This window comes from Vulpes vulpes, chromosome 1 (assembly GCF_048418805.1).
Source record: "Vulpes vulpes isolate BD-2025 chromosome 1, VulVul3, whole genome shotgun sequence".
In the NCBI taxonomy this organism is placed as follows: domain Eukaryota; kingdom Metazoa; phylum Chordata; class Mammalia; order Carnivora; family Canidae; genus Vulpes; species Vulpes vulpes.
Genome location: NC_132780.1, coordinates 115,755,457 through 115,782,826, shown reverse-complemented (window position 1 = coordinate 115,782,826; position 27,370 = coordinate 115,755,457). Strand labels below are relative to the sequence as shown.

General features: G+C 41.6%; 2 protein-coding genes and 1 pseudogene across 13 annotated transcripts in view; 2 read left to right on the top strand and 1 right to left on the bottom strand.

The window, feature by feature from the left end:
• Positions 1-1,387: 1,387 nt before the first annotated feature.
• Positions 1,388-25,452, bottom strand: QTRT2 (queuine tRNA-ribosyltransferase accessory subunit 2). Of its 4 annotated transcripts, none has more exons than XM_025990086.2 (10): positions 25,195-25,452; positions 24,304-24,364; positions 19,948-20,168; positions 19,121-19,176; positions 17,344-17,420; positions 15,554-15,766; positions 9,825-10,024; positions 7,279-7,430; positions 4,602-4,719; positions 1,388-3,490 (listed from the first exon to the last, which is right to left on the bottom strand). In XM_025990086.2, exons 3-10 carry the CDS (start codon positions 20,145-20,147, stop codon positions 3,259-3,261), a joined length of 1,248 nt encoding a protein of 415 aa, XP_025845871.1. In that variant the 5' UTR covers positions 20,148-20,168; positions 24,304-24,364; positions 25,195-25,452; the 3' UTR covers positions 1,388-3,258. The 4 variants fall into 4 exon arrangements, with proteins under 4 accessions (XP_025845871.1, XP_025845873.1, XP_072579763.1 ...); XM_025990088.2 differs by having other exon boundaries at positions 19,948-20,171; positions 25,195-25,421; XM_072723662.1 differs by having other exon boundaries at positions 20,127-20,168; positions 25,195-25,410.
• On the top strand, positions 12,546-13,335 carry LOC140594188 (large ribosomal subunit protein eL8 pseudogene; annotated as a pseudogene).
• The window catches only part of CCDC191 (coiled-coil domain containing 191), an 89,812-nt gene continuing 87,808 nt past the window's right edge, over positions 25,367-27,370 (top strand). The window contains exon 1 of one of the 9 annotated variants that reach the window (XM_025990082.2): positions 25,367-25,692. In XM_025990082.2, coding sequence (XP_025845867.1) covers positions 25,603-25,692 — 90 coding nt within the window. In that variant the 5' untranslated portion in view covers positions 25,367-25,602. The remainder of the gene's footprint in view (positions 25,693-27,370) is intronic. The other 8 variants (XM_025990081.2, XM_025990083.2, XM_072723582.1 and 5 more) reach the window with 8 other exon arrangements.

Here is a 27,370-nt window from a genome sequence, read left to right as displayed (position 1 = left end):
AGGGACTCTCCTGAGAAAGAAGGAGAGAAAAGGTGTAAAATAAGGATGAGATCTCAAAGTTGAAAAAAAGGGAAAGGAATGAAAAAGAATATTAAAATGAATGCCAATTACACAAAACCTTCAGGTAAAGGCAGAGCCTTGCTGGTGGCTGGCTCAGCATGTAAGTTTGACCTTCCCGGCTCCCTGCCCTCCACAGCACTGTCAGTTTTAATAAGCTGTAATCCCATAGCTACGAGCGAGACTAATCAAACTGCAGAGAGCAGCCTGTTCCTAATCAGGAAGGCACAGGATAATCATTTAACTCTGTGGTTTCTCAGTGAGCTCCAAGCTGCCTCGACAGGGAAAAAAAAAAAAAAAATCCTGGATAAGATAGTTGCTTACACACTCTAATCTTGACCTTTTGATGGTCTTTGTTTGAAATTTTTATGAAAATGCTTTAATTACGCAAGTCTTTGACTCAAAAAATATTTTAGAAGAATCTTTTCCCTTTATTCCCAGAGAATAATAAAGTATCGCTCCCTCAAGGCATTTAGGGCACCTCCCACTGATTCCCTGAGTCCACTTGAACTGACTACAGACCTCAACCCTTTCACCACCACGCAGAGTGTGATTATAGTCCCCAGACTGGGGGTGGAAGAAACTGGGGGATGTGGGATGGCAACTCATGTTGAGCACCTAACAGGTGCCAGCACGGAACTGTGGGCTACACATGCCAGGGCCAGCCATTCCCTGTTGGAGTGGGCGCCAGGCAGCGAGGCTGCAGTGAAGCTCCAGAAGCAGCACCCCACACCTCAGGGTCACACGGTGCTTGTATCTTCTCCTCCCTTCTCTTAGCACCTTTCAACCCAGGGGCAAGTCACAAGAGGCTATTTAGTGCAATGGTTAACTGCAGAGTTTTAGTAGTTGCAGATGCAGCTAAAGTTTAGCTGACTAGTGGTAGGCCCTTAGGCAAACTACTCAGCCTTCCAGGAGTTCTGGTAGGCCCTCAGGCAGGCTCCTCAACCTTCCTGAAACTCAGTGCTTAACAAAGGAATAATAACAACACCTCACCTCATAACCACGCTCTGAGGGTCAATGAGATCTATATGGAAAATGCTTACTAAGGTGCCTCGTACATTAAAAATGCTCTCCATAGGTTATGGTTATTATTATTTTTATTATATGCTAACATGGCCTTAAGGCCCCTATTTCTATAATTTAGAGAGACAGGTACATTGCTGAATCTCCTTGGGTTCTGCATTTAGTGTGAGTGCACTTAAAACAATGACCACAGATGAAATAAATGTAGGAAAAAATTCTCTTCCAATGGAGAACATTGCTAGTACCATGGAAATTTAATAGTTTGTTTAATAGACTCGCTACTATTTACAGGAAACAAGACAGTATATTTTTTTAATTAAAAATGTTTATTGGCTATCGACTTTAATAGGCTTACATTAAAGGAAAAAAAAACATTTTTTTCAAATGTGCTAATAAGAAAAAGACCCATAAAAATGAACAATGTTGAGCAGAACATTGTTCAGTGTTTTGAACACAAATAAAACTCATAAATTTTATATGGATTCTGGGATATTAATACTCCTCCAAAAATGGATTTAGCGTTGAACAGGAATATAAACATATGAACAAATCTAATCCAATTTATTTCAAAGCAAGCAGATCCTTGAGAGCAGAAACTCTTTCATAACTACCCTTGCCATTCGTGAAGGAGAGATTATAGGAATGTCATGGACATACCTAAACCATCAAGAAAAGAAAAAACATATAGATACCTAACACATAAAAATATAGCAACCACATAATAATTGAAAACAATGTTCAGTAATCCCCACTGAAATGACCAGACAGAAAGACATAGCCTAAGAATGCAAAACAAATATATTACACACTCCTAAAAAAAAGAAAGGCATTTTTTGGTTCTGTTGGTTGTTTTTACAAAAACTTATGTATGAAGTCTTACAGAAAACATGACAAACATAGAAAAGCCCAAAGAAAATAAAAATCACCTGTCACACTATCAGCATGTATGTCACTTCTTTGGTGAGAGCAGAAAAAATTCATAGAATCAGAGGTGATCCAGGAAGGTCTTCCCAGTCTCAGGATCTGCTGGTGCCAATTCACCAACCACTTCAAAATTCACAGGCCAAACCTCTTTCTAGGCTCTCAAATATCTCTACTGTTGCCTGATTCCTGGCACCACTGCATTTTTCACCAGGCCAACAGTGATCAGTAAACAAGGACACAAGGAGGCTACGACTAAAGTTTTTTATCCGCCCCCGCCCCCCGCACATTACAGCTATACAGAATCTTGGAAGTTCATGTAGTCCTACCCACCATGCCTGTCCCTGTCTGTTCAGGAGGAAATTGGCACGGAGAGGTTAAGTGATTTGCCCGGGTGTCACAGCTGAGTAGAGCTGAAACCCAGTCTTCCAATTGCCAGGCCAGGGCTCCGTCCAAGTGAACACATGGTGAATGAATCTCCCCAAGTGATGGGGCTATAGTTATTATGTGCTTAGACTATTAATGAGCCTGAAGGGCAGACCACCGTGGATCTGCACGACTGGACGAAAGCATCTAGGCAAACTTGCAGCTCATAACAGGCAATGGGATGGGCTCTCGGGAGTCAAGTCACACACAGGTCATGTGGTCAAATGAAGGCCAACTGAACACAGGAGCATCAAGTGAGCCCCATATTCCATGAAGATGCGAGTCTGGGTAAGTCACAAGAGCCTTCTCTGACTGACGGCAACAGTGAGCAATTGGAAAGCGGAAGTGTCCAAGACGCTCATGAGAATATAAGGATTAAAACTAGGAAACTCTTAAATCAGCCAGGTTCCTTTTACAGTCAACAGCCATGTGTCTACAGAAGTCATGCTGCTCATGACCATTCATCTCTTTCCAAGCTCTAATCCAACTCAGCAAACCCACACAATCTCATCACCCCTACTTCAAGGCTGTCTCTTCACAACTAAAGCTTTTGTCTTTGACTAAACGAATCTCCATTGACTGAAAGAGTTAGCACTGAAATATTAAAGGTCATGGTTCAATTTTTTCTATCAGTGGGGGGTCACTTAAATCCTTAGAAGAAATCTCTTTTGCCTCATGTGGGCAGAGTCTGGTATAAACGTTCCTTATTTGAGCAGATGTTATTCTCAAATATAAATGATTAAAGCTAAGATCATCTCTTGTTCCCTTCTTCCCACATTATAACAGTGGGACAGGCTCAGTGTGAAGAGTCAGACTTGCGTATGCCAGGTCTCAAGATGCTTGCCTGCAGATGAGCTCTTTCAACTGTGCCAGTCTGTCGCTTTTTAGTGCTTCCCGGATGGAGTGGAAAAATCCAAAATAGTGCTCAAAGTTGTGCATCATAAGCAGGACCCCAGCCAACAGTTCGTTGGTCACCAGCAGATGGTGGATGTACGCACGAGTATGATTCTTACAGCAGTAACAGGAACACCCTCTCACAAGTGGATCAAAGTCCTCCTGGTACCTGAGAAAAGAAGTTCCAGTGATATTCCAGAATATAGGGAATACGAGTAACCCACAGCCTAGGCTCTCTATTTATTCTGTGGGTACATAACCAATAATTAATAACATCACTGGCAAATGTGGCGCTGGTCACCTCCTTAGGATGACAGTGTGGTGAAAAGTTAACCTAGAGCACGAGTCAGGAGATTCAGGAGTCTTCCCCTGACAGACATAACCTCCTGGACTGAGGCTTACACAAGAGCAGCAAGAGAGTCACGTGGTCACTCCCGCATGCTGAGCTTCGTTAGTCACACTGGAATGGCACACCATGGCAGTAAATGCTGTTCTGATGAATGACACACTTCTCCCACTCACCACCAGAACTAGTATAGAAGACATGGTACAGCCTTCCACTTGCAGAGCTTTTTGTGATTTGCAAAGCACTCGGACATACACTGTCTCACTTAATCTCTGCAACCATCTTTGAAGACAGGCATTTTTATTGTCATTTCCCAATGAAGACTTACCTCGGGGGGGTCGAGAGGAAGGGCTCCAGAGCTACCATGCCTAGGTATGATGCCCAGCTCACAACTCACTTGGGTGAGTCAAAAACACTCCAGCACAAAAGTGAGAATACCAAACTCACAGAAAATCCACTCAGTGGCTCACTAAGTACTTACTACTTTGGGCCAAATACAAAGTTACAAGATTTCTTACTTCATTCTTTACAGAGGAAAATATTTTATTAAGATTTATAACCTGTATATAACTAAGATAGCTTAAATTCCTTAGAATTGAAACACTTTGTTTTTTATCTTGAAATCTTTATTTTGCTCTGACATTATTTAAAGTAATCGGAAAGAGTAAAAGACACCAGACAATGGATTTGGTCTAATCTTTCTGACAGTCCTTCTAAAACAACAGTTATCTAGCCTTGGTTTTCTGACAAGACAAAGTACACAAATTCATCTGCAGAAAAAAAGAGTTTCTGGAACTGAATTTAAGAAGGCCCAAATAATATTCAACTATAAATATTTTATGAAGTCATAAACTGAAAAGGGAACAGTTACATAAACTTTTAAAACAGACTGAAATTACAAAGTCAGATATCAAAATCTAAAAAAATTCCTTACTTTTTTTCCTTCAGATTAATTTCAAATGATGTCATTTCTTGGTTGCAACTGGTTGTTTTAATTTTCTTTGTCTGATCCACATATTTTATTTCTTCCTGTGTCCCATTTTGTTGTAATACTGAAGGACAAAGCAATAAAAAGTCTTGAATGAGAATCAGATAAAGACTGGCTTTTGGGAGATTATTTTACATACATTTTATGCTCTTTGACCCTGTCATTCCACTCATAAGAATTTATCCTAAGGAAATGACACCAGAAAAGTAGTAAAATGGACCAAGATGATCACTGACATATTCTCCATAATATCACAATTTGGGAGATTCAACAATGTCTAAGCAAATTATGGTTACAAGTACATAATATATAATCTTACTGTCAAGGAGTTTTTTTAAGAAAATAGTTGAAAGGGCAGCCCGGGTGGCTCAGCAGCTTAGCGCCGCCTTCAGTCCAAGACCTGATCCCGGAGACCCGGGATCGAGTACCACGTCAGGCTCCCTGCAAGGAGCTTGCTTCTCCCTCTGCCTGTGTCTCTGCCTCTCTCTCTCTGTGTCTCTCATGAATAAATAAAATCTTAAAAAAAAAAAAAAACAACAAACAAACAGTTGAGAGTGTAAGAATGTGTGTGTGTGTATGTGTTTGAGAGAGATATAAATTTGTGTGTGTGTATCGGAGTTATGCCTTCTCATCATTACAGGCAAATTAATTGTGCTTTGTAACTGCTTATGTTCCAAATAGATTAAAAGAAGAATATTTTTTTTTTTTTTAAAGAAGAATATGGTTTTAATTTATGTATTCCATTTGGAGACCCTAGCCTCCAGGGAACTCAGATTATCCAGAACTAAATGGAGACTTGGGTTGTTCCCTTGAACTCTTTAAGAAAGAACACTTCTGATATATATGGGAAACACCAGTTACTATGCAAAGAGCCAGCTGTCTTGAACAGGGGCAAGTAGAGAAGTATTATTGGGAAGGAGTAATAACAAACTCAGGGTCGGCCCAAAGAGAATGGGCAGACAGTCCTAAGAAGGTAATTTTGTCCAGATCAAAGGAAAAAGAGACGTGACTTGAGCATTGAGCACTGGGCTGTTTTAACTTTGCTGCCATGAATTTGCATGCTGATGTGGGAAACCACAATAATGCCCTGGCTTTTTGGAAAATCCTTGTCAGTAGGGGGAACTATATTGGTTCCTGTATTTGGCAACTTATTCTTTTGTAATTTTCACTTTGTAATTGGCAAAAGATTTTAATTTACCACATATATACACACAAATATGATTAACAATACTACTCTAATGGAAAATGTTCAAACTATTTCAGTTTTCCTAATCATGAAGAAAACAGCTTTCTCTAGCCAAAAAGGAATTTGTTTATTCCGGAGAACTCAATATCAGGTTGTTAAGTTTTAAATATTCACGGTACAGAATGACTAACAGTTATCCAAGTCCTTGTGGAAATAAGTAAGCTTATAAATGAACATTTATAGTGTTTGTGGTATGCTTTTTTATTCATATACATTATATTCTGGTCAATTTAAAGGACAGCAAAACTGACCTCCTATATATAAGAATTTGACCAATCTGATTTTGTTTCCAGAAGTAATTCAATTTAGATTGATGGTTAGGGGGCTTTACAAAAACTGTAACATCTTTTGGATGAAATTTTAATAACTTGTGGGGAATAAAATGAATCTTTAAGGAAGCCTCTGGCCCAAGTTATACGTAGGGCTGGCGGTAATAAAGAGTTCCAAGGACAACAGGAAGCAGGAAAGGAAAGCACACCTGTGAAGGCCAGAGGGCAGACTGGGCGTGCAAATGTTCTCCAGAAAAACTGGCTAGATGCTCTAAGGGATCCCAGCCCAAAGCTCACATCCCAATTCCTTTTCTACTGTCAATTAAATGTCACACTTTGAAACTGATTTTCTTGACTTCGGAATAAGCAATACAAGAAAAGCAATATTAGCAGAGGAAAACACCTTTCCTACCTCTTTGTGAAATAAACAAACAAATAAATAAATGGCCCATAAAAGCAATAGTAGGGCAGCCCTGGTGGCTCAGCGGTTTAACACTGCCTTCAGCCCAGGGCATGATCCTGGGGACCCGGGATCGAGTCCTGCGTCGGGCTCCCTGCATGGAGCTTGCTTCTCCCTCTGCCTGTGTCTGCCTCTCTCTCTCTCTCTCTCTCTCTGTGTGTGTGTGTCTCTCTCAGGAATAAATAAATACAATTTAAAAAAAAAAAAAAAGCAAAAGTAACACTAGGATCAGAAGGGGTGAGACTCTTTGTATTTTGATAGCATGTGGTTTGCAAAAAGCAGGCAAGAGCTCCTTTGTGAAAAACTGAATTAACTTTTACTAAGTAGTTCAAAGGTGTTCTGTTCTTAGACTTGCATCACTATTCACTCTGAATGTTCTTTTTTCATATTGTTAATAGAAAGGGTTGTTTTTCTTGGTTCTGCTCACCATAAAATCACTTCCTAGTATTGATGAGCTACAGGTATAGCATTAAGTACCAGTGTTGTGTGCTGACATGCTAGAGCATACAGACAACAAATAAACATGTAGTTTTATAAAAGGCTGGTGTTACAGTATGCACATATTTCTGGCTTGTGACTCAAGGCAATAATGAAACGGAAATAGAAGAAACTTGAGGATAACACTGAGACTAACTTCGGAAGACCTACGTGTCTCTTCAGGGTTCGGCTGGTAATCAAAGCTGAAAGTCAGGGCACATCCCCGCTCTGTCACTTGATAAGGGAAAAAACTCTCAAATATGTCCACTCCCCTTTCAATACACTCGAGCACCTCATCTGGCCGGCTGACTCCACAGATAAGCCTATACAAGAAAGAACAAGTAAGAACAGTGACATGAGGACAATGCCAGGAACAAAAGCAGATACTTTCCAGAGAGGATTAAAACTAGTAATAATGAGGGTGCCTGGGTGGCTCAGTTGGACAAGCTTCTGATTTTGGCTCAAGTCATGATCTCAGGATCCTGGGATCCAGCCCTGAGTTGGGCTCTATGCTCAGCGGGGAGTCTGCTTCTCCCTCTTCCCCTCTTCCACTGCCCCTCCCCCTGTTCATGCTCTCTTTTTCTCAAAAAAATAAAATATTTTTTAAAAAGCAGTGATAACAAAGCCCACCAATCACAGTTGCATGGCACGTAACGGATAATAAGGTATGGTAAAAAGAACATGGGATTTTGGCAGCAGAGAGACCTGGGTTCTTATTGTGCTACTTTGGGAAGGTTTCTTAACCACTCTGGGTTTTAGTTTTCTAATCTTAGAAACAAGAGCAGTAATACAGACCTCAAAGATTTGTTGTGAAGATTAAGGAGATATTTGAAAAAGCAAACAGCGGAGTTTTGGGTCCCAAAGAGAAGTTCAACGTAGTTTCCTTTCCCCTCCCATTCCTTCTAAACAACCTCTCTAGTCTTCAACTGAACTTTATAGCCTGTCACTACACAGATTTTTTTGAGGGTACAAAGCTATATGTCAACTATATGTCAAATTTTTTTAAAAAAATTTTTTCAAAGAGTGCAAAGCTGTGTGCTTTATTTCCCCCTTCAAAACTTTCCATATTTTAACTGTATTTTGCCTAGGAATTCTTTTTTATAATTGGTTCAAAGAAAGACATTTTTTAATGTACTGTAGTCTTCATAGATTCAGTTACAAAGCAACTCTAGCTCTCAGAATTTCAACTCTGCCCGTAAGATCTGAGACTACTTGGCTTTCTTTATTCTTCTTTTATTTTCTCCACTAATAAAAAGTCTGCATGGTGGAACGAGATGGTATTTTCAGAGGTAATAGGTAAGGCATTCTGGGAGTGATCATGCCACTCAACTAGGTTTTGCCACTGAAACAAGAGGGGGAGGTGCTCTAGATCAGGGCTGGCTGGCTGGCTGGCTGGCTGCTATTTTTTTATGTTTGTTTTTCTACCCATAGTCCCTTTTATGAACTGGCAGAGAAAAGCTTACAGACTCCCTGATTTCTAGGAGAAGTCCAAAAAAGGCTTATGTAATATTAAACAACCAGAACACTTAAATAGATGCCGGTTTTTCTGACTACAGTTTCCTTCAACTAATGTAATGTTTTAGAAGTCCTCTCCAACTGAAGCTGGCATTTCTGCGCACGTAGAGAATGAAAACAATCCCAGCCCTCAAATCCAGTAACAGACATCTGTGAGTACTTAGCTCAAAGAAGTCCAGAAAATGACTAGAAACACTAGTGCTGAACTGTTATCTGCACCAGAACAAAATCAGCACAGGAAGGGGAGCAAAGGACACAGGAGAGCTAGGTCAAAACTGTGGACCAAGTGCTGCTGGAAGTAGCCCATTCTGGCTGATGTTTACAGGGTTACATATGTACGTAAAAATTCATTAAACTTTACATAAGATTAATACATTTTATTGCAAGTTATACCTGGACTTTTTTTTAAGTGGTAAAATTGACATATACTATACAGCATCTAAACAGCCCAAGGGCATAAAGTAGCATTCTATAACCAAACTTCTTGATAGATCTATATGAAAAAAGCAAGAATATTCATACCAAGTTGGATGAAAAACTAAGGATTAAAAACAAAAAAAGAAAAGAAAAACGTGGGTAGTCTAATAAGACATCGGTGCATTCAGAACTTTGGGATTTTGAGCTCTGAATCTTGCATATCATTTCTCTACACCAGTAAGTACATAGTGAATCTTCTGTATAAGGAAAGAACCAGTCCCGCCAATGTTGCCAGTCCTCTTGATTTCAAAAAGTGACTTAACTACCTGCCTCAAATCTAAGAACTTCCTCAACATCCTCATTATTACTACAGCCCACCTTCATTTTGCTGGGCACCCCAGATCTGTCCTCAGCTTTCCTTGATTAAGGCTAGAGTTCCACATGATTTTACACCTGTTCCCAGGCACCATGTTAAAACGAATAAAGAATAAAATTGGCATTTGGCACAAAAATGAGGGGAAACAGTATAACACTTGCCCTCACTTAGAGGATCAAATAAACTAATTCACACAGCAATTGCACTCAACTATGTTGTGAAATCAAAGGCAGGACATCTGTGATGGAAACTCTCCCCTGAGTCTGCCTTAGCAGACTCTGCACAGAAAGGACATAATCAGATCATCAAAAGACATGCCCAGTGTAGAGACTCCACATAATACACAATCACCAGCACTCCTGCTCTGCAGCCCACAAGGTGTGGCCTGCATCCTAAACTGAACACTAGCCTTGGCTTGTCCTCCGGCAGTTCTGCAGTGACCGATGACAGCAAGTACAGTCTAGTTTCCAAGGTTGCCGGATTCCCTTGAAAGCCATCCAGGAGGAAGCCACCTACGGGACGCTTGGCTGTCTCTCGTGCTGACCTCAGTCTCTCCTCCATCACATCTCCACCTTCAATCACTCCGATGATGGTACTTTTCTGAAGGACCTAAGGGAAGAAAGGACTGAATGCTTTTAACTGTTTCCAGTAGTAGAGACCTTTGTTTAAATGAACTTCACATGGCAGAGATCTCAGTGCAGCTGCTACAGTTGAAACATGAAAAGGGGATGGGGCTCTCTCCTCCCCGAGAACCTCTAGGGCTTCAAAAAACACAACTTGAAAGCCACTCAGATAGGTGAGAAAGACTGAGGAGAAACTGATCAACACGTGGAGTCATGTTTGAGCTTAGATTAAATTAAACACAGGCTGAGCAAGTATGAGAGGGAAAGGACAAAAGGATCAGTTTTCATTTGTTAGCCCTGCTTCAGGCAACCTCCAAGTCTCTGAGCTAGAGATAACTTTAAGAACTTTGTGGTTGAGATAACTGACTATCCATTTGGAAAAAAATAAATAAAACTACACTGCATACCACGCACAAAAATAAATCCCACATGGCTAATCTAAAACATACAAGAGTTACACAAGTATCAAAAAGATATATTCAAGTTTTTATAATCTTGGGTTAAGGAAGGCCTCCTTAAGCAAGCTAAAGCTTACCAGAAAAGGCTAACCTATTTGAGTACAAAACTTCTCTAGTGAAATATACTCTCAACAAAGGCAAAGGAGAGTTTGCTGCTTGTTGGAATAGACAAATACTTATACTATAGGAAACCTCCAACAAATCTTCTAAGGAAATGACAACCCCATAGAAATCTGGGCAGATATGTGACTATAAACTTCAGAAAAATAAATGTGAATGCCCTGTACATATATGGAGAGCTAACTCAACCTCACCAGGAAGAAAACACAAACTGGAAGCAGTTAGATACCACTTTTGCACATTGCTTAGACAAAATAAGTAAAAGATAGCAATGCCAGGGAGGTAAAAGTGTAGAGAAATGACACATACTCTGGTAACTAAAGAGTAAAAATTAGTTCAGCTTCTAGGAAGGGCAGGTAGACAATACTTCTCAAAATGCCAATGCTTTTATCTTTATGTCCTAAAATTCCACTTCTAAGAATCTCTCTTACAAATATATTCATTCATATGCATCAAGGTATATTTACAAAATGTTTAGAATGATGAAAAACGGGAAAACAGACACCAATAAAGGCTTAAATGAATTATGATACATTCATAGTATGGCTTCCCACGCAGGTGTTTTTCTTTTTTTTTAAATGCAGTAGATATAGCAATATACGCATTGACAAGGAGTTTTGAGAGATCACTGATTAAAAATAAACACATTTCTGAATGTGTTTGTGATCACATATCTGATCATATTCATGTAATGAAAACTCCATACAGTATGTATGTATGTATGTAAAAACTATGTGTATGCAACTAAAAAGTAAGGCTTCCAAGGAAAAACGCAAATCAACAGTGGCTCTCTGGTAGGAGAGAGGAATGGAAAGGAAGCCTGGAATGTAAAGAGGGAATCTCACTTATCAATTTAAGCAGGAGAGTCACAATCAGAAAGAATGCTTGGGCTGCTGTGTGGAGTATGATTTAGGAGTATGGCTAGAGGATATCTAGGAAGCAAGTTTAACATTTAACAGTTCAGGTGAAAGACAAAGAAGACGTGGGCTAAGGCAGTGGCAGTGGCAGAAGGGGAAGGACAGGATCTGAAACTTCATCAAAAGGTATAATCAACAGGGGCGCCTGGGTGGCTCAGTAGGTTAAGTGTCTGCCTTCAGCTCAGGTCATGATTCTGGGGTCCTGGGACAGAGCCCCTTATCAGGCTCCCTGCTCAGCAGGGAGTCTGCTCCTCCCTCTCCCTGTGCCACTCCCCCCTCCTGTGCTCTCTCTCTCTCCCCTGCTTGCTCGCTCTCTCAAATAAATAAATAAAATCTTTAAAAGAGCAAAAAAAGGTACAATCAACAAACTTGACCAATTGGCCATGGAGAAGTTAAAAAGTCTAGGATGATTCTGGCTCCTGTTTTGGAGGTCTGGAGAGACAATGGGAAGAGCAAAGACAGGGAATCCTAGGAAAATAGTGGAGGATGAGACAAGATAATCATTCTGTTTTGTGCATTCTGAGTTTGAGGTTATCAGCAGCTGAGTACACGGACCTCAAGTTATGGACATGTGTGATACAAATGTGACTACCCGGGCTAGAACAGCAGACACCTGGCACACTGCTGCCACTTCCCACGGCAGACAGGGCTGACAGATACTCTCTCCCTGCTGCACCCAGGCACAGCTCCAAGCACCTTGGGATGAAACCCCTTTGCCATCCTTGGCCTAGGAGATAGATAGAGAAGAAAAGAAAGCCTAGAACCTTGAGGAGCTTCAGTATTTAAGGGCATTCAGGATAGGAGGATCCAGTGAGTAAAAGAGGAAGAAATCATAGGAAAATGAAAAGATGTATGCAGACATACAAAGCAGGAAGTTTCATGGGCCTGCCCCTTTACATGACTGGCACAGCCCTATCTATATGGGAAACCCCTTTTCATGGACTAAGAAGTATAATCATACAACTTACTATCTAAAATGGAACACATGTGCTCTCTCCACCAGCCATCCAAGATGCCAAAAGGAAAGAAGGCTAAGGGGAACAAGGTGGCCCCAGCTCCCGCTGTCATGAAGCAGGAGGCAAGATGGTCGATCCTGTTCGAAGAAAAGCCTAAGAATTTCGGCATTCAACAGGAATCCAGTCCAACAGGGACCTCACCCGCTTTGTCAAATGGCCCCACTACATCCAGCTGCAGCGGCAAAGGGCTTTTCTCTATAAATGTCTGAAAATATCTCCTACAATTAACCAGTTCACCCAAGACCTTGGCCTGAGACTGCCTAACAGTTACTCAACTGCTTAAGCTGACCCACAAATGCAACCAGAGACAAAGCAAGAGAAGTAGAGACTGTTGGCCAGGGCTGAGAATAAAGCTGCCAGCAAAGAGGATGTCCCCACTAACATGCCACCTGTCCTTCAAGCTGGGGTGAATATTGTCACCATCTTGGTGGAAAACAGAAATTCTCAGCTGGTAGTGATTGCACATGCTGTGGATCCCACTGAGCTGGTTGTTTTCCTGCATGTCCTGTATCATAAGACGGGGTTTCCCTACTACATTATCGGGGGAAGACTAGGCTGGGACGTCTGGTCCACAGGAAATCTGCACCACTGTTGCCTTCACACAGGTTAACTCGGAAGACAGCAGCTCGGGCAAAGCTGCTGGAAGCTATCAGAAACAATTACAATGACGGATATGATGAGATCTGCCGTTACTGGGTAGGCAACGTCCTGGGCCCAAAGTCAGTGGTTCACATGGTCAACCTGAAAAAGGCAGAGGCTAAAGAACTGGCCACCAAATTGGATTAAGTGTGCGTTCTTGAGTTTTTTGTACATAAAAGTAATAAAAAGTTCTCTTTCAAAAAAAAAAAAAGGGACACATTTAAGAGTAAAGGGGGACGGTACTAAATAATCATGTCAAGACAACAGTATAATCATAGGGATAGAAAGAGGGACCAACACACAGCAATAATGTGAAATGGTAAGGCTGATTAGCACGGAAGAGGGACCTGAGGCTCATCCGGCAGTTCTAATAATCATGCTGTCATACCCCCTGTCCTCCTTTCTAGTCATGTAAACATTACTCATCCTCCAATGATAATTACTGGCGCGGAACAATTGCTGGTGAGTAACACTAACAATTAGGACCCACGGCAATGTCCCAATGTCCCCACGCTGAACTCTCACTGCAGATATTGAGAGTTCTATTCAGAATGACAACTAAGTTTCTTCTAATCATTTTATGTATACTAACTTAATTAGCCAATTACATTTTTTTTATTGGCACACTCAAGATAACAATATTCCTCAACCTCAACACGCTTTGTCACCATTGCCCAGGATTACTCCACATAAATGATCTCAACATCGAATTCTCCCCTTCGGTCACACTTTCCCTTCTCTCACCAGCTCTGGTCTCTCCTAGTGACAGCATTCTTTCTGAGCTTCCTTCACTCTGCTACCATGATCTCTGAGCTACTGGCACAGTTTCATCCTCCCCACCCCATTATAACCAGCCACCATCAACAAGCATTTACTGAGGGCTTACGTATGTAGGATATTCTGCTATGTGATGGAGATACAAAATAGAGACACTCAAAAATGGAGTTTAAGGAAGTCACAATCTAATATAGACAAACACGTAAAGAAATCATTGCATTATGATATAACTGGAGCTATAGTGCAGCCACATACAAATTAAAGGGGTAGCAAAGGAAGAACAGAACTTCCTGGAAGGGTCAGAGACAGTTCCCTAGATCGATGAATGGAATGGGATGAGCTAATGTGGAGCAAGAAAAGGAATATGGCTGGAGATAAGAAAAGAATCCAGACGGAAGTCCCTGTACAGCATCCGAAGAATGAAATAGGGTAACACCTCAGGGAACTGCAGGCAACTCAGAGGGGCCAGGGTGTTAGCCACAGGAAAAAGCAGTAAGCACTCGGCTGGAAGAGTATGCAGAGGCCAGGTCACAGCAGCCCATCCATGCCACATAAGAGTTGACAAAGAGAGTCATTAAATTCTCTTAGGGAAGTGACATGGGTTCCTATTTGTGTTTTAAGATCTCTCAGATAGCAGGGCTGAAGATGGATTGCATAGAAATGAGAAGAGACAGGGGGAATTATTTTAAAGGATAATTGTCTACATAAGAAATGAGGAGGTTATGCCTCAAGGTGGTGATAAGAAAGATAGGGAGGTGGGGCAGATCCTAGATATATTTAAGGAGATAGAATCAAGAAGGAGTAAACAATTGGATTTTAAATGGGTATTAAAAGGAGCCTTGAATGTGGAATTTAAGAAACAAAATAGATGAACATAGGGAAAGGGAGGGAAAAATAAAATACGATGAAATCAGAGAGGGAGACAAAACATACGAGACTCTTAACTATAGGAAACAAACTGAGGGTTGCTGGAAAGGAGGTGGGTGGCAGAATGGGGTCACTGGGTAATGGGCATTAAGGAGGGCATGGGATGAAATGAGCACTGGGTGTTATATGCAACTGATGAATCACTAAACTCTACTCCTGAAACTACTAATACACAATATGTTACTTAATTGATTTTAAATAAAATTTTCTTTTAAAAAAAGAGCCTTGAAAGACAAAAATTTCTGGGCTGAGGAACATGGTGACTGCTATGAACAGAGACAGAAAGAAAAACAACAGGTCTGAGGAGATCAGATACTGAGTTTGGCTACCACTGAGTTCGAGGCGCACGTGAGGGATGCTCTCGTAGAACCCAGCTGAAGTCCACTTGATGTAATTCTGAAGCTAAGCCAAGTGAGCTTGATTACCCATGTGATTTCAGAATTACTCACCAATTAAAACCAAGGGGAGGCTGCTCAGGGAAAACATCCAAAGTGGGGTGGAGAGCCTAAGGCAGAATCCTAGAGAGTCAGAATACTTACAGTTCAGGAAAAGAAAACAGGAGAGTAAAAGACACCAGAAAGTGAGAAGCAAGAGGAGGAGCAGAGAAGGTGGTAGTATGAGAGCTTCAAACAGAAAGACGTGGTGGGTGGTGCAGCCTTACCTCTGACTCTTCCTGCAGCCGCAGACAATTATCCAGGAATAGAAGCGATCGATCAACAGACTTTCTGGCCCTTTTTATGGAAGCTGCTTCCTCGAAAGATGCCTCTCCATCTGAGAGACACTGGAACCAGTCTGGCTGAAGGGCCTGCTGAATTGCCATGAACTTGGAAGCAGTCATTTCTACTCGTCCCCCAATACCCCAGACAGACACAGACTGCCATGAAACAAAATGATTAGGAATCAGCAAGAGGAATATGCAAAGCAAAAGAGAATAATAAAACGATAAAGTAATACTGAATTTAATTCTTTACAAACAGATGGTGGCAATTCATTATCTTGGACAGATTGGACTATATTCCAATTCCCCAAGGACCTTCTCTATAGCTCATAGAGACCCTTCAGCGGCTGCACAGCCAGCTTCCAAGCTAGCTCCAAGAATTCTGTTATACTTTTCCAGCCCAGTCTTCCATTCTCCGAGACCCCATTCCAACACATGCTGTCCCTAAATACACCATACACTTTGATCTTTCTGTTTTCGATCACTGTTCCTTTTGGCTGAAATGCCCTTCCCTACTTCTCTGTCTGGTGAAATACCATCCATCTTTCAAGACAAAGTTCAAATATTATCTACTCTATTGTGCTCCAAAAACCTATCTGGGCATAATCCATCACTCACTCTTCCAAGCTCTTACAGTAATTTGTACTTAGTTCTTTTATAGAAATGATAGTACTTATAACTGTACCATTGTACAATTGTCTGACTATAGAGTATCCCAATCTATGTTTGTGTCCCAAAAGCCTAGTCTAGGGCCTCACACATTATTGAAGATTAATAAGTGTTTACTAGATTAAGTTAAATACAGATATAAAGAAGTCAGATACATACATAAGCATCTCTATATAATGTTCTTTCTTTGGGTACTCCTTCTTCTATATTATCTTTCTTCCCAGAAGAGATTGACAGGGACATAAATGGGGAACCTGCATACAGTCTTTATTCTGGCCTAAAGCTTAAGAACACTGTTCAAATGAATCCTTTCTCCCTTATAAATGGGGTAGATAACTGAGGTAAAAATATTTTCTTTCAGATTAAAATTACAAAATAAAAAATTTAAAGCAGAAGAATAATTTAAAATACTTAGGTAAGATTAATAGATATCGTTGACATGAAAATGGGTGCAGGAAAAGTAGTTGCATTTGTAAAGCAGCAGCATACACTGAGGGCTTGCCAAAATGTAGTCCGCAGGGACAAGACCAATGTGCCATGTCTCAGGTGGAAACTTTTAATGAAATCTTTTTGATACTGTTCTTCACTAGCTAACATCTCTGGCTGTGCACCCAGCTTTTCAAATTCTGTTCTAAAAGCAAGCAGTATTACACCGAGATTCTACTATATATAGTTATACATGTGATAACACTCATCAGCAACTTTCCTAGCGCTTCCTGAGGTTGTTAAAACTGCAAATAAAGCATGGCATAAAAAAAATATTGCTTTCTACCATCATAGCAATTTCTTTTTTTGCCATGTACTTGACCCTCCTTCATCCCCAAATTTTTTGCAACAATGAAAATGCTGAGGATATATTCCTTACCTTAACCCCATCTGCAGGTAGCCCTACTTTGATTCCTATAAACCACTCTATGTAGTGGGCTATTCATAAATAAGAAGAAGGTATAAAGGGGTCAGGAATGCACTAGCATCCAAGGCAGTGGGATTTAGCACTGGAAGGATGCAACAGGCTGACTTTCTGGGACAAAGCTGCAGCCTTGGACAGCTTTCTGAGAACATACCTTGTTTGTGACATAACCAGCTGGGCAGGGGCTGACCGGATCATGCAGGGAACAGTACAAGAGCGATTCAGGCATGCCTGTATAAACACACAAAAAAAGAACTCCTGAGAGCATTTATATTAACAATTATGCTGTGTTGTAACAGAGAGCAGTTTATATGTGTACTGCTGGATAAAGTCTCTCTAGACATGTTCAACTGTTCATACTCGATCTTAGAATTCTAAGAGGCCTTATCGACATGAATGAAAAGACCACCTTTAAAACCTACTCATCTGAAAAAAGGATTGAATGTTCATGTCTAAGGACTAATGAGTTGCTACAAAGGAACAGACAAAAGAATAGTATACATTAAAGTATGAAGTAGAATAAAAGTGTTTAGTGGCATCTTAACCCTACTTGATTTGAAGAAAAACTTAATATCAAGTATGTTCGTTGTAGGTACCATCCAAAGGAACTAGCTACTGGAAAAACAAAGTGATATGATCAAAAGGCAATCTTATTAATAATAAAACTATCCCATGTCATGGGACCTAGGAGCAGAATGAAAGGAAAGCTACAGCATACTGAAAATGGATCAAATTCTCTTTAAGTTTCATTGACTCAAGATGACAATTTCTTAGGTTCTTTAGTCAAAAATATAGTCATTAAAAAAAATCCAAAAAAAATGCTTACTAGACCATATGTGCTTAAACTTCCTATGCTACCCTACATTTTCATTAAAAAAAAAAAAAAAACGATTTCACTGAAAAAAAAAGACCCAGAAAATAAAGCAAGCTAAAAAACAAAAACAAAAAACAATTCTGCAGTTCTCCACCTATTTTCCACCATTTCAATTTTTACAGTTATCTCTAGAAAGCTTTTGCAGCTATTGTCACCTAATTATATGCTTGTATACTTTAAAACTGGTTTCAGTCCAAGGAAAACATTACATAAATTCCTCTACTTAAAAACAGGGCCTTGTGACTACCAACAAGCCATCATGCAATTTCCTTCAGAAGCAGAGGACTGAATAACCAATGGAAACAGAATTCTCATTCACTTAAGTAACTCTTAGATATTGGAAGAAAGCTCAGGAGAAAGTGGTCTACAGAAGAATGGATTATCTAGGTGCCCCTGCTATGCTTTTCCTATAAACAAATGGACACATTCATCTGCATATAAAATCCTACTTCCAGAACAAAAGATAGTATTAACATACCAGAAGATAGCTATATACAAATAACTTCATCTTCTGCTTTATGTTTTAGGCTCAAACACGGCTAGACTGCTTTGGATCTTAGATATGTCCCATGCAGTTTCTTACCTCTGGGTCTTTGCTCTGTGCCTGGGATGTCTATCCACACCTGTCCACCACCACCATTGTGCCCACCTCTCAACCTGCCTAAGTCCTACTTTTCCTCGACTTGGATAAGGGACCACTTCTTCCTCCTCTCTCAAGAATCCTTTCTTTAGTCTGACCTCCTTCCACCATTACCCTACAGCAAGTAATGTGCTCCCCCTCTGGGTTCTCATGTGCATGTACACATCCCTAATCCTGCAAATGTGGTCACTATACCCTACTACAATTATTTATCTTTATCCCAGACAGGCTCTGAGCTCTATTGGGGAAGCAAGAGTTCTACTCATCTTTAAATCCCCAATATGTGGTTCTTAGATGCCCAATAAACGCTCATTAAATTAATGAACAAGTAAATGTATGAATGAAAGATCAGTCAACAGCACCTCCACACTTCAAATTAATACATCATAAGGCAAACACAAATAACTCGAGTTTTACCTATAAACTTTCCAATTCCTTCCTTATATTCTGCTAAGACTTCATGGTGTTCTGCCCTGAAAGCAAAACAGAAAAATGCATAAAAATGAATTGTTCTACACATACTGTCTGTGACAACTGACACCCACTTCTCTACACTCAAACGAGCTACGTGACGGTAAACATAGTCTTGTACAACGAAGTACGCGGGTATTCAAGAGTCCCAACTCACTAGGCTGTGTTCTTCAGCCAGAAAACAGGTCTTCAACTTACAAGTAGTTCTGTGAGAACAGAAACTGGCAAAGATCAAGTGCTTTCAAATGCCTGATTTTCTTCCTCCCTTCTACCCTTTAAAATCACTGTGATTAAGACTGTATCACAGTTATTTCATCATATAGCAGAGGTTCTCCAATTAAGCATAAAGTCAGTATGTACATTACATCAAATGATCTAACTCCATTAGTTTTGTTTTCATAAGGTAGTACCAAGTATGTGTGCAGATACAGAGAAAGGTGTGAGGCTGGTGTGTGCAGCAGCCTCTAGAGTCCAAGTTTAGTTCTCACAGAGCATTCCCTGCTCTGTCACCTCTGGGAGTGGTGGCAATGAGGGTCACCATGCTGGCACAGTTGAATCAGAGGAACAGTGATGCAGCTCTGACATGCAGGTCTGGCCTGTGGCTTCCAGATTAGGGCCAGAGGCTGTCTAATAGTTGACATCTCCTAATTTCACTCTGAAAATCTATAAATGTTGTGCATATAATCAAAAAAGTCTTTCTTTTTACTGTACCTTATTAAGGTATCTAAGCTGCTGCCAGAGTTGATACTTAAACAATCGGATCTAACACTTACAACGAGGACAGTGTAAGCTGAGCCATGGCAGGAACCCCGTGGATAGTGTGCAGTGTCTGATGGGTCAGGTGTGGGGCAGAGCCGGTCTTGGTGTACAGAAGGCAGGCTGGAATGTCCATGGTGCGGTCCCCTGTTTTGCCCAGGTTTTTTATTTTTCCTAGGCGACAGCCATTAACTACCTTGGTAAGATTCAGCTTCATCCTAAGCGATTCCTCTAGGTCCTGCTAAGAAAACAACAGTAAACTCAGGAGTTACATGACATCTAAAGGCTAACTAAGCATTTTACAAAGAAAGTAAACGATTTACACGATGATAAATGACAACATGTTTATTACTACTTCCAGTGGATGATTGTTTTAGATATCAGGAAGAAGGAAATGGGAGAAGACACACAAGGGAATAAGACCCCTTCCCCCAAAGACCCAGAGCAAAAGGATGACATCAGCCACATTAAAATTCAGTCATGCAATTTTTATGTGTGCTGATGAAAATCAAAGGAAGGATAAGAGTAGAACTAATCTTTTTTAAAAAAAAAAAGATTTTATTTACTTATTCATGAGAGACAGAGACAGAGACAGAGAGAGAGAGAGAGAGAGAGAGAGAGGCAGAGACACAGGCAGAGGGAGAAGCAGGCTCCATGCAGGGAGCCCGATGTGGGACTTGATCCTGGGTCTCCAGGATCCCACCCTGGGCTGAAGGCAGTTCTAAACTGCTGAGCCACCGGGGCTACCCCAGGACTAATCTTTGGTAAAAGAGTCTGTACTCTTTTGCCAAAAGCTAGCTTTCAGCCCTGAAAATGCATATAGAAGAAGGCCACATTCTTTAGGCCATACTGATTACTGATTTGATCCAATTTTCCTTTCTCTAACTTGAGAGAATACTAGGCAACACAACAATTTCTCCTAATATGTTATTAAGCAAAGAAAGCAGGTTCCAAAATGGTATCCTGGTGTTTATTAAACTATATGGAACAATATACATCAAAAGATATACAGAGATTTTCTGAGAAGTGAGGTTATTTTCCAATTGTTCTTATACGGTGTCCAAACAGAGGTGAGAAACCACATGAAACATACATGCAATTCATAAGCAATTTAGCATTACTTTTATCAGGGATCTTGGCAGACTAGACCCTAGTCCTTTTGTGTAGCAAGCCCTGGAGCTTGATCTTGTACATACACCTAGCACAGAACCACTCTCAGGGTCAGGCTCAAACAAAACAATCTCAAAGACTGAACTACAAAATCAGAATGCACATTATTTAATCTGAAAACCAAAAAAGGAAGGAGGACCAGTTATTGTATTCATGCCCTATGGGGTACTACACAGGAATCTAAATGCCACACGATCATATTATCTGGAATAGGAAGGGTAAGTAATGATTACATATGTAAAGACAACTGAAAGGAAACTCACTGGTTCTCTAATATAACCAAACTCAGATTCCCCAAGGTTAGACACAGGGATTGTTCAAGAAGGAAGCAGCAGCTAAATCTGGAAGCCCAGATTCTTGGCTTCCAAGACTTAGCTTTCTCTTGGGGACTTCTTAGACCTATCCTTGTGGAAGGAAACAATGAACATGTTCTAGGAGTCCCCATATTTTAATAGAAAGAGTTTCAAATGTGATTGATCATTCATTCATTCAATTCTGAAAGCATATTCTATCTCCCCTTCTCACCCTTTCCTCAATTGAAGAAATAGCTTCCTTCATTCTTTTCCCCAAGTCCGTTATTTGCTCTAGAGACATGGGCCACCATGTTCTTAGATGCAGAGATGGGTTCTCCTATGATACAATGCACGAGGGTTTAACACCCATATTTTTAAAGATAAAATTCAAAATCCTCAGCTTAGTATACTGAACCCACTAGGTCAACTGGAGAGGAATATCCACTTGGCTTTCTCCACAGTGTAAGACTCTGATGCTATGTACTCACATCTGCTGTTTGGGGCTTCTCTCTCTGTCTCTTCCTCTCTCTCTCTCTCTCTTTTTATTTGAGAGAGAGAGCGTGCATGAGCACACACAAGCACAGGGAGAGGGAGAAGCTGGCTATCCTGCTAAGCAGGGAGTCGATGTCCGGCTCAATCCCAGGACCTTGGGATCATGACCTAAGCTGAAGGCAGACACTTAACTGTGCCACACAGGCGCCCTTGTTTGGAGCTTCTTAAGAGTCCCATCCTAATGATGATAAATCAACATGTCACCAAAGAAAAAAGCAAACAAGGAAAACTAGACAGCTGCATTTAAGAAAGAGTATTATAATAGATAAATTGCTATTGTCAGTGATTTTCTGTATCGTGAGAATGAATACAATTATCAGAAGGCATTTTCTAATGCTGGAAAAAAATTACAAGCAACTTTGCCCAGAGCTAGAAGAACCACACTTTTCTTTCCCCATTCACTGTTGAGTTTATGGTAATTTTTATAAGTGCAACCATTTTCTAAGGGCTCAAATACAGCAAGATTTTATTACAGAGTAATGTAAGTATAAATACACATAAACATATATTCTCACACATGTTTTTTAAAACATGCTTTGGGAGGGATATAATCTAAACCAAGCAAATTTCTCAAACAAACCAATAGTCTCCAAAATGTTAACTAATTTTTATTTCCCCTCATCATCACCCTTTTCCCGGTGGGTCACTCACTGTAGGTATCTTCTAAGATTTGTGGTATTATGATTTCTAAATATACATTCACACTTCACTTCCACAAATGGAATTTCTGGAAAAGTCTTAAGGAAAAACCATTAAAAAAAAACTATCTGGAAATGGTTCATGGAAAAAACTTTAATAAGCTGTCAGTGGATCTAGGTCTTCTCAAGGGCTAACAAAGATTACCCCCACCTCTGGTAGCATTGTACCTGTCCTAACACTTCTAGAGCCACACATTTCCCGCCCCACCTCTCCAGCATTCCCTCAAGAAAGAAGGGATCTCTAAATGTTTTTTATATGAATTCTCTAAAGACTGTCATGGCAGATGACTATAACATGCTAAGGGAAAAGAGCAAGCTTAGGTGAGCACATTTTTTTGTGAAAGAAAAACTGGATACGTATTTATAAACACGTGTACACCCATACACCACAATGCTTCTATATGCATAGAAAAATGTCTGGGAACGCCTGGGTGGCTCAGTGGTTGAGCATCTGCCTTGGGCTCAGGTCATGATCCTGCAGTCCCAGGATCGAGTCCCACGTGGGGCTCCTTGCATGGAGCCTGCTTCTCCCTCTGCCTGTGTCTCTGCCTCTCTATGTCCCTCATGAATGAATAAAATCAAAAAAAAGAAAGAAAGAAAGAAAGAAGTCTGAAGGATTTCTAAACAATATGGCACCCTGAGTTGAGTTAGAAAGACACATAAATGATGGACTTTAGAATTCTAGAAAACAGTAACAGAAGATGTAGAGTATTCTAAAATCCTTACACTATTTGGGAGGGGGAGAGGGATAATGAATCATGTCAAGTATTAAGTATGTGTGTCAAAAATTTTAAAAGAAGCACTAAACGATTAATAGCAATGCTTAATTTCTGATCCCACTGGTGAGGGATGGGGGATGACAAAAAAGAACTGGTTAATAGAATAAAAGGCAAGAAAAAGGAAAAGACACCAAAAAGCACATGAAATAGAGAAAATACAAAATAAGATGGTAGAAGTCAACTCAAATATGTCAGTGATCACAATAGAAGTCAACAACTTTACATAATGACAATTAGTAACAACTAACATTTATTGGGCATTTACTGTCCTTTATATATTAACCCTGCTAAAATACATCATTATATCAACTGCGTAAGTGCATTTTAAGATTTTTTTTTTTTTTAAATTTATGATAGACATAGAGAGAGAGAGAGAGACAGAGACCCAGGCAGAGGGAAAAGCAGGCCCCATGCAGGGAGCCTGACGTGGGACTCGATCCCGGGTCTCCAGGATCACACCCTGGGCCCAAGGCAGGTGCTAAACCACTGAGCCACCCAGGGATCCCCCACCTAAGTGCATTTTAATATAAGAAAACTGAGGGTCATAGAGTCACCATCTGGGAAGTGTCAAGCCAGGACTCGAATCACAGAAGTCCAGCTTTAGAGGCTGACAGCCTGTTAGAAGCCCCATCTTGTCCATATACATACGCAATGATTACACATTAACTGTAACGTTAATATGCAATTTCATAGTCGTATTTTCCATTTTGCTATGGTGTTGTCATTGTTTTTGTTTTCCCTTCTCTTCTTTCTCTGCCTCTATCCATCCTCCCAGCCTCCACAACCTTACTCCACACTTCGTACAAACATTTAAACATACTCATATATGGGGGTGGGGGATTTTTTATTATTATTATTATTTATTAAAAACGGAAACATACCGCAGTGTATGCACGTCTCTGCAGCTTGCTTTTTCCCCCAGGAGGAAAATGGATCTCCTTCCTGCAGAAGAGACACAGAACTAACTCACCGTTTTAAAAGAACTACGTCGTGGTATTACATAGCTCGGATGCGACACCCTTTGCTCAACCATCACCCTTCTGATGGACGCTCGAGTGACGGAGCAAGTCCCAGGACCTCTGCAAGAGTATGAGGGCGGGCACAGCTTCCCTCATCTCATTTTCACCAATCTCAAGTCCAGTTTAGTCTAGGTTTCCTGGCAGAGCGCTAGGTTTATGTTGATTTTTCGCTGTTACAGCCCTCCGATGATTTAAGGACCATCGCTTCCCGTCTGCAGGTAAGTAAACTGAGGGTCTGCGTTACTAGGAGTCTCGGGTCTTGGGGCCACAAAGCTGAGTTCAAAGCTCCCTGTGTAGACCACTGCCCTGCCTTACAAACCCACGTATCCTTTGCAGGTACCATCTCCGGGGGCATCTAATAAGTTCAGTCTGTAAACATGGCTTTTCCCTCGCCCCGAGGCCCCCTCCAGCGGCCTGGTCCCCGCGCAGCCCTCGGCCCAGGGATTCGAGGTGGCCCCAAGCCTCCCAAGCATCCAGGGCAGGCCAGAGAACACTTCCGGCTGACAGCTTGACTCTCGAGCAGAGGCCGGTCGAAGGAGGCCCTATTTCCTTAGAGATGCAGCGAAGCTTCCACGATTTGGGAGAATTTGGACTCCGAGAACCCAAGATCCACCAGGAGGGAGCCAGAACCGGGAAGGAGACACAAGTCAGGGAGTAGCGCCCCGGTTGCTGCCACAGAACCGGAACGCGGCGCGGCGCGACCCGTGCACCCACTGCAGCCCCCCCGCTCTAACAGGGAAACGGGGCACTTACCTGCACCCCTTCCGACTTATTCTGGCCTTGAGACCCCTCAAAACTCCTCGTAGTTCGCTACCACGTGTCCGGCCTGCAGCATTCTCGGCCCCCTAAACCACCGCCTCCGCTTCAGAGCCAATCAGAGAGCGCTGCGTCATCAGCCGGCGCCAGGAAAAAAAAAAGCAAAGGTAATATGAAAGCGAGCTCTGGGGACCGCGAGGCCGCGGGAGCGCTGCCGTTGCCATGGGTTACGGAGCTACCGCGTTCCGTCCGCGCAAAGCACCCTGGGAGTGGTGGTTCCGCGGCGCCCCCACACACGCCTTCTCTGCGGCCGGAGGAACTACAACTCCCAGGGAGACCCGGAAGCAGGGTCGGCAACGGAGCGCTCGTTCCAGCTTTGCGGTGGTCCGGGCCTGAACCTGGAAAATGCTGCTGGCGCCCCAAGAAGGGTGCTCCTCAAGGAAGAGGACAGGGCCGAATCGCTGGAAACGAATGACAAGGAAGCCGAGTCCCAAGGTGATCCATCCGAATCGGGAGCTCTAGGGGGGCGGGCGCCGGCCCCGAGGCCCGCCGGCGGGGCTGCGCTACCTCCGTCTTCCCCCAGGGGCATCCTTACCTGGCTCCCTCTCGCCTCGGCTGCCCTGGTGCAGGGGGCCTGTGCGCTCGGGGGTCTGGCTACTTTATGGCTTTGGTGGGCTGTATAGTTGAAGACCTGTCTCCATCCCATGGTTCCTTGAACGGGAGACGGCAGGGAGTGCCCATCCCGGTGAAGAGAATTCCCGAACTCCCTGGCCTCCCATACCCACCCCCCCACAATTTTAGGAAAGTTCTTGACTTTTTTTTTTTTTTTTCTAAACGTCTCCCAAATTTTAGATCTTTAGTGGAGAGGGGAGGTCTTCATGTTAGTCTTCTCCTCATATTCCTCTTCTAATTTTCCATAAAGTTATCAAAAAGGAACGTGATCAGGTGTGTAAGAGGAGGGGGCACCTGGGTGGCCAGTGGTTGAGCATCTGCCTTCGGCCCAAGGCGTGACCCCGGGGTCCTGGGATCGAGTCCCGCATCGGGCTCCCTGCATGGAGCCTGCTTCTCCCTCTGCCTGTGTCTCCCATGAATAAATAAAATCTCTTAAAAAAAAAAAAAAAAGAATGTTAAGTGGATATTGGAGGTATCAACACTTGATTTACTTGAAATTTTCTGAATTCAGCATTTCCCTCTTATATCTGTTACCTCCTTGGATGTATCAGCACCGAAAGACCCGGGAAACTGATAACCCCGTTTTGAACTTAAAAACGTACAAAAATGCTGTGTGCAAAGTCACAGTCACACGGTGTGTGCTTTCCGCAGACCACCTTTTTAACAGTCACAAAAATAAATGCTTTAAATGTAAGTGAGAGTACCAAAATGGAGTGGCTTCTCAGCTTTCAGCTCCTGAGCAGTTTTCACCAGCTGTTTTCACCCTTAAGTTACACTTTCTTAAAAAAAAAAAAAAAATCTGTAGACATGTGGCATTCTCTTAGGGCTCTAGGCAACTGTGCTTGCAGTTTATTCTAAATATACCAGCTAAATAATGCACCGGACATATTCTACTTGGTAAATATCTTGCCCCAGATACCAGAGGATGCAGATAGGAGCATTAGAGTTGGAAAGAGTCTGGTCCAATTGTAATGTAACTTGTGCTGCAATAGATTGGATCCCAAATAGGTTATGGGTATAGACTTGATGATGGAAGGCGAAAATTTAGGACAATTTCATGAGACTCTAAAAGGAAGGATTTTTCCTGCTAGTGCTCATTGTTACTGCCTGGGGGATAAAAAGGAAAAAGCACAAGAGCTTCTTGAAGTTCAGTTGAGTTTTAATACGATCAGCTCTTTTTTTGTTGCAGTGACAAAATTAATCAGCTGTACAGCTGTATTAATTAGTTATGTTAAGGTGCTTTGAAGGTGAAGTGTCATGTGAGAGAGTATTACTCCTTTCCTTCCTCCATGTGATGGCATGCTATTTTAGATATTCCCTTTTTTAAGGACCCACCTGAAATATTAGCAAAGCAAATACTTCTATTTGTTAAGTGACTATTAGACCGACCCGGGTAGAAATATACGTGATCTTCACTTCATTTTCTGCTTTGTAAGACAGAAGATTGATTATCTCCCACCCCACTCCCCAGTTACTATTGGACCAAACAATATTCCTGTTA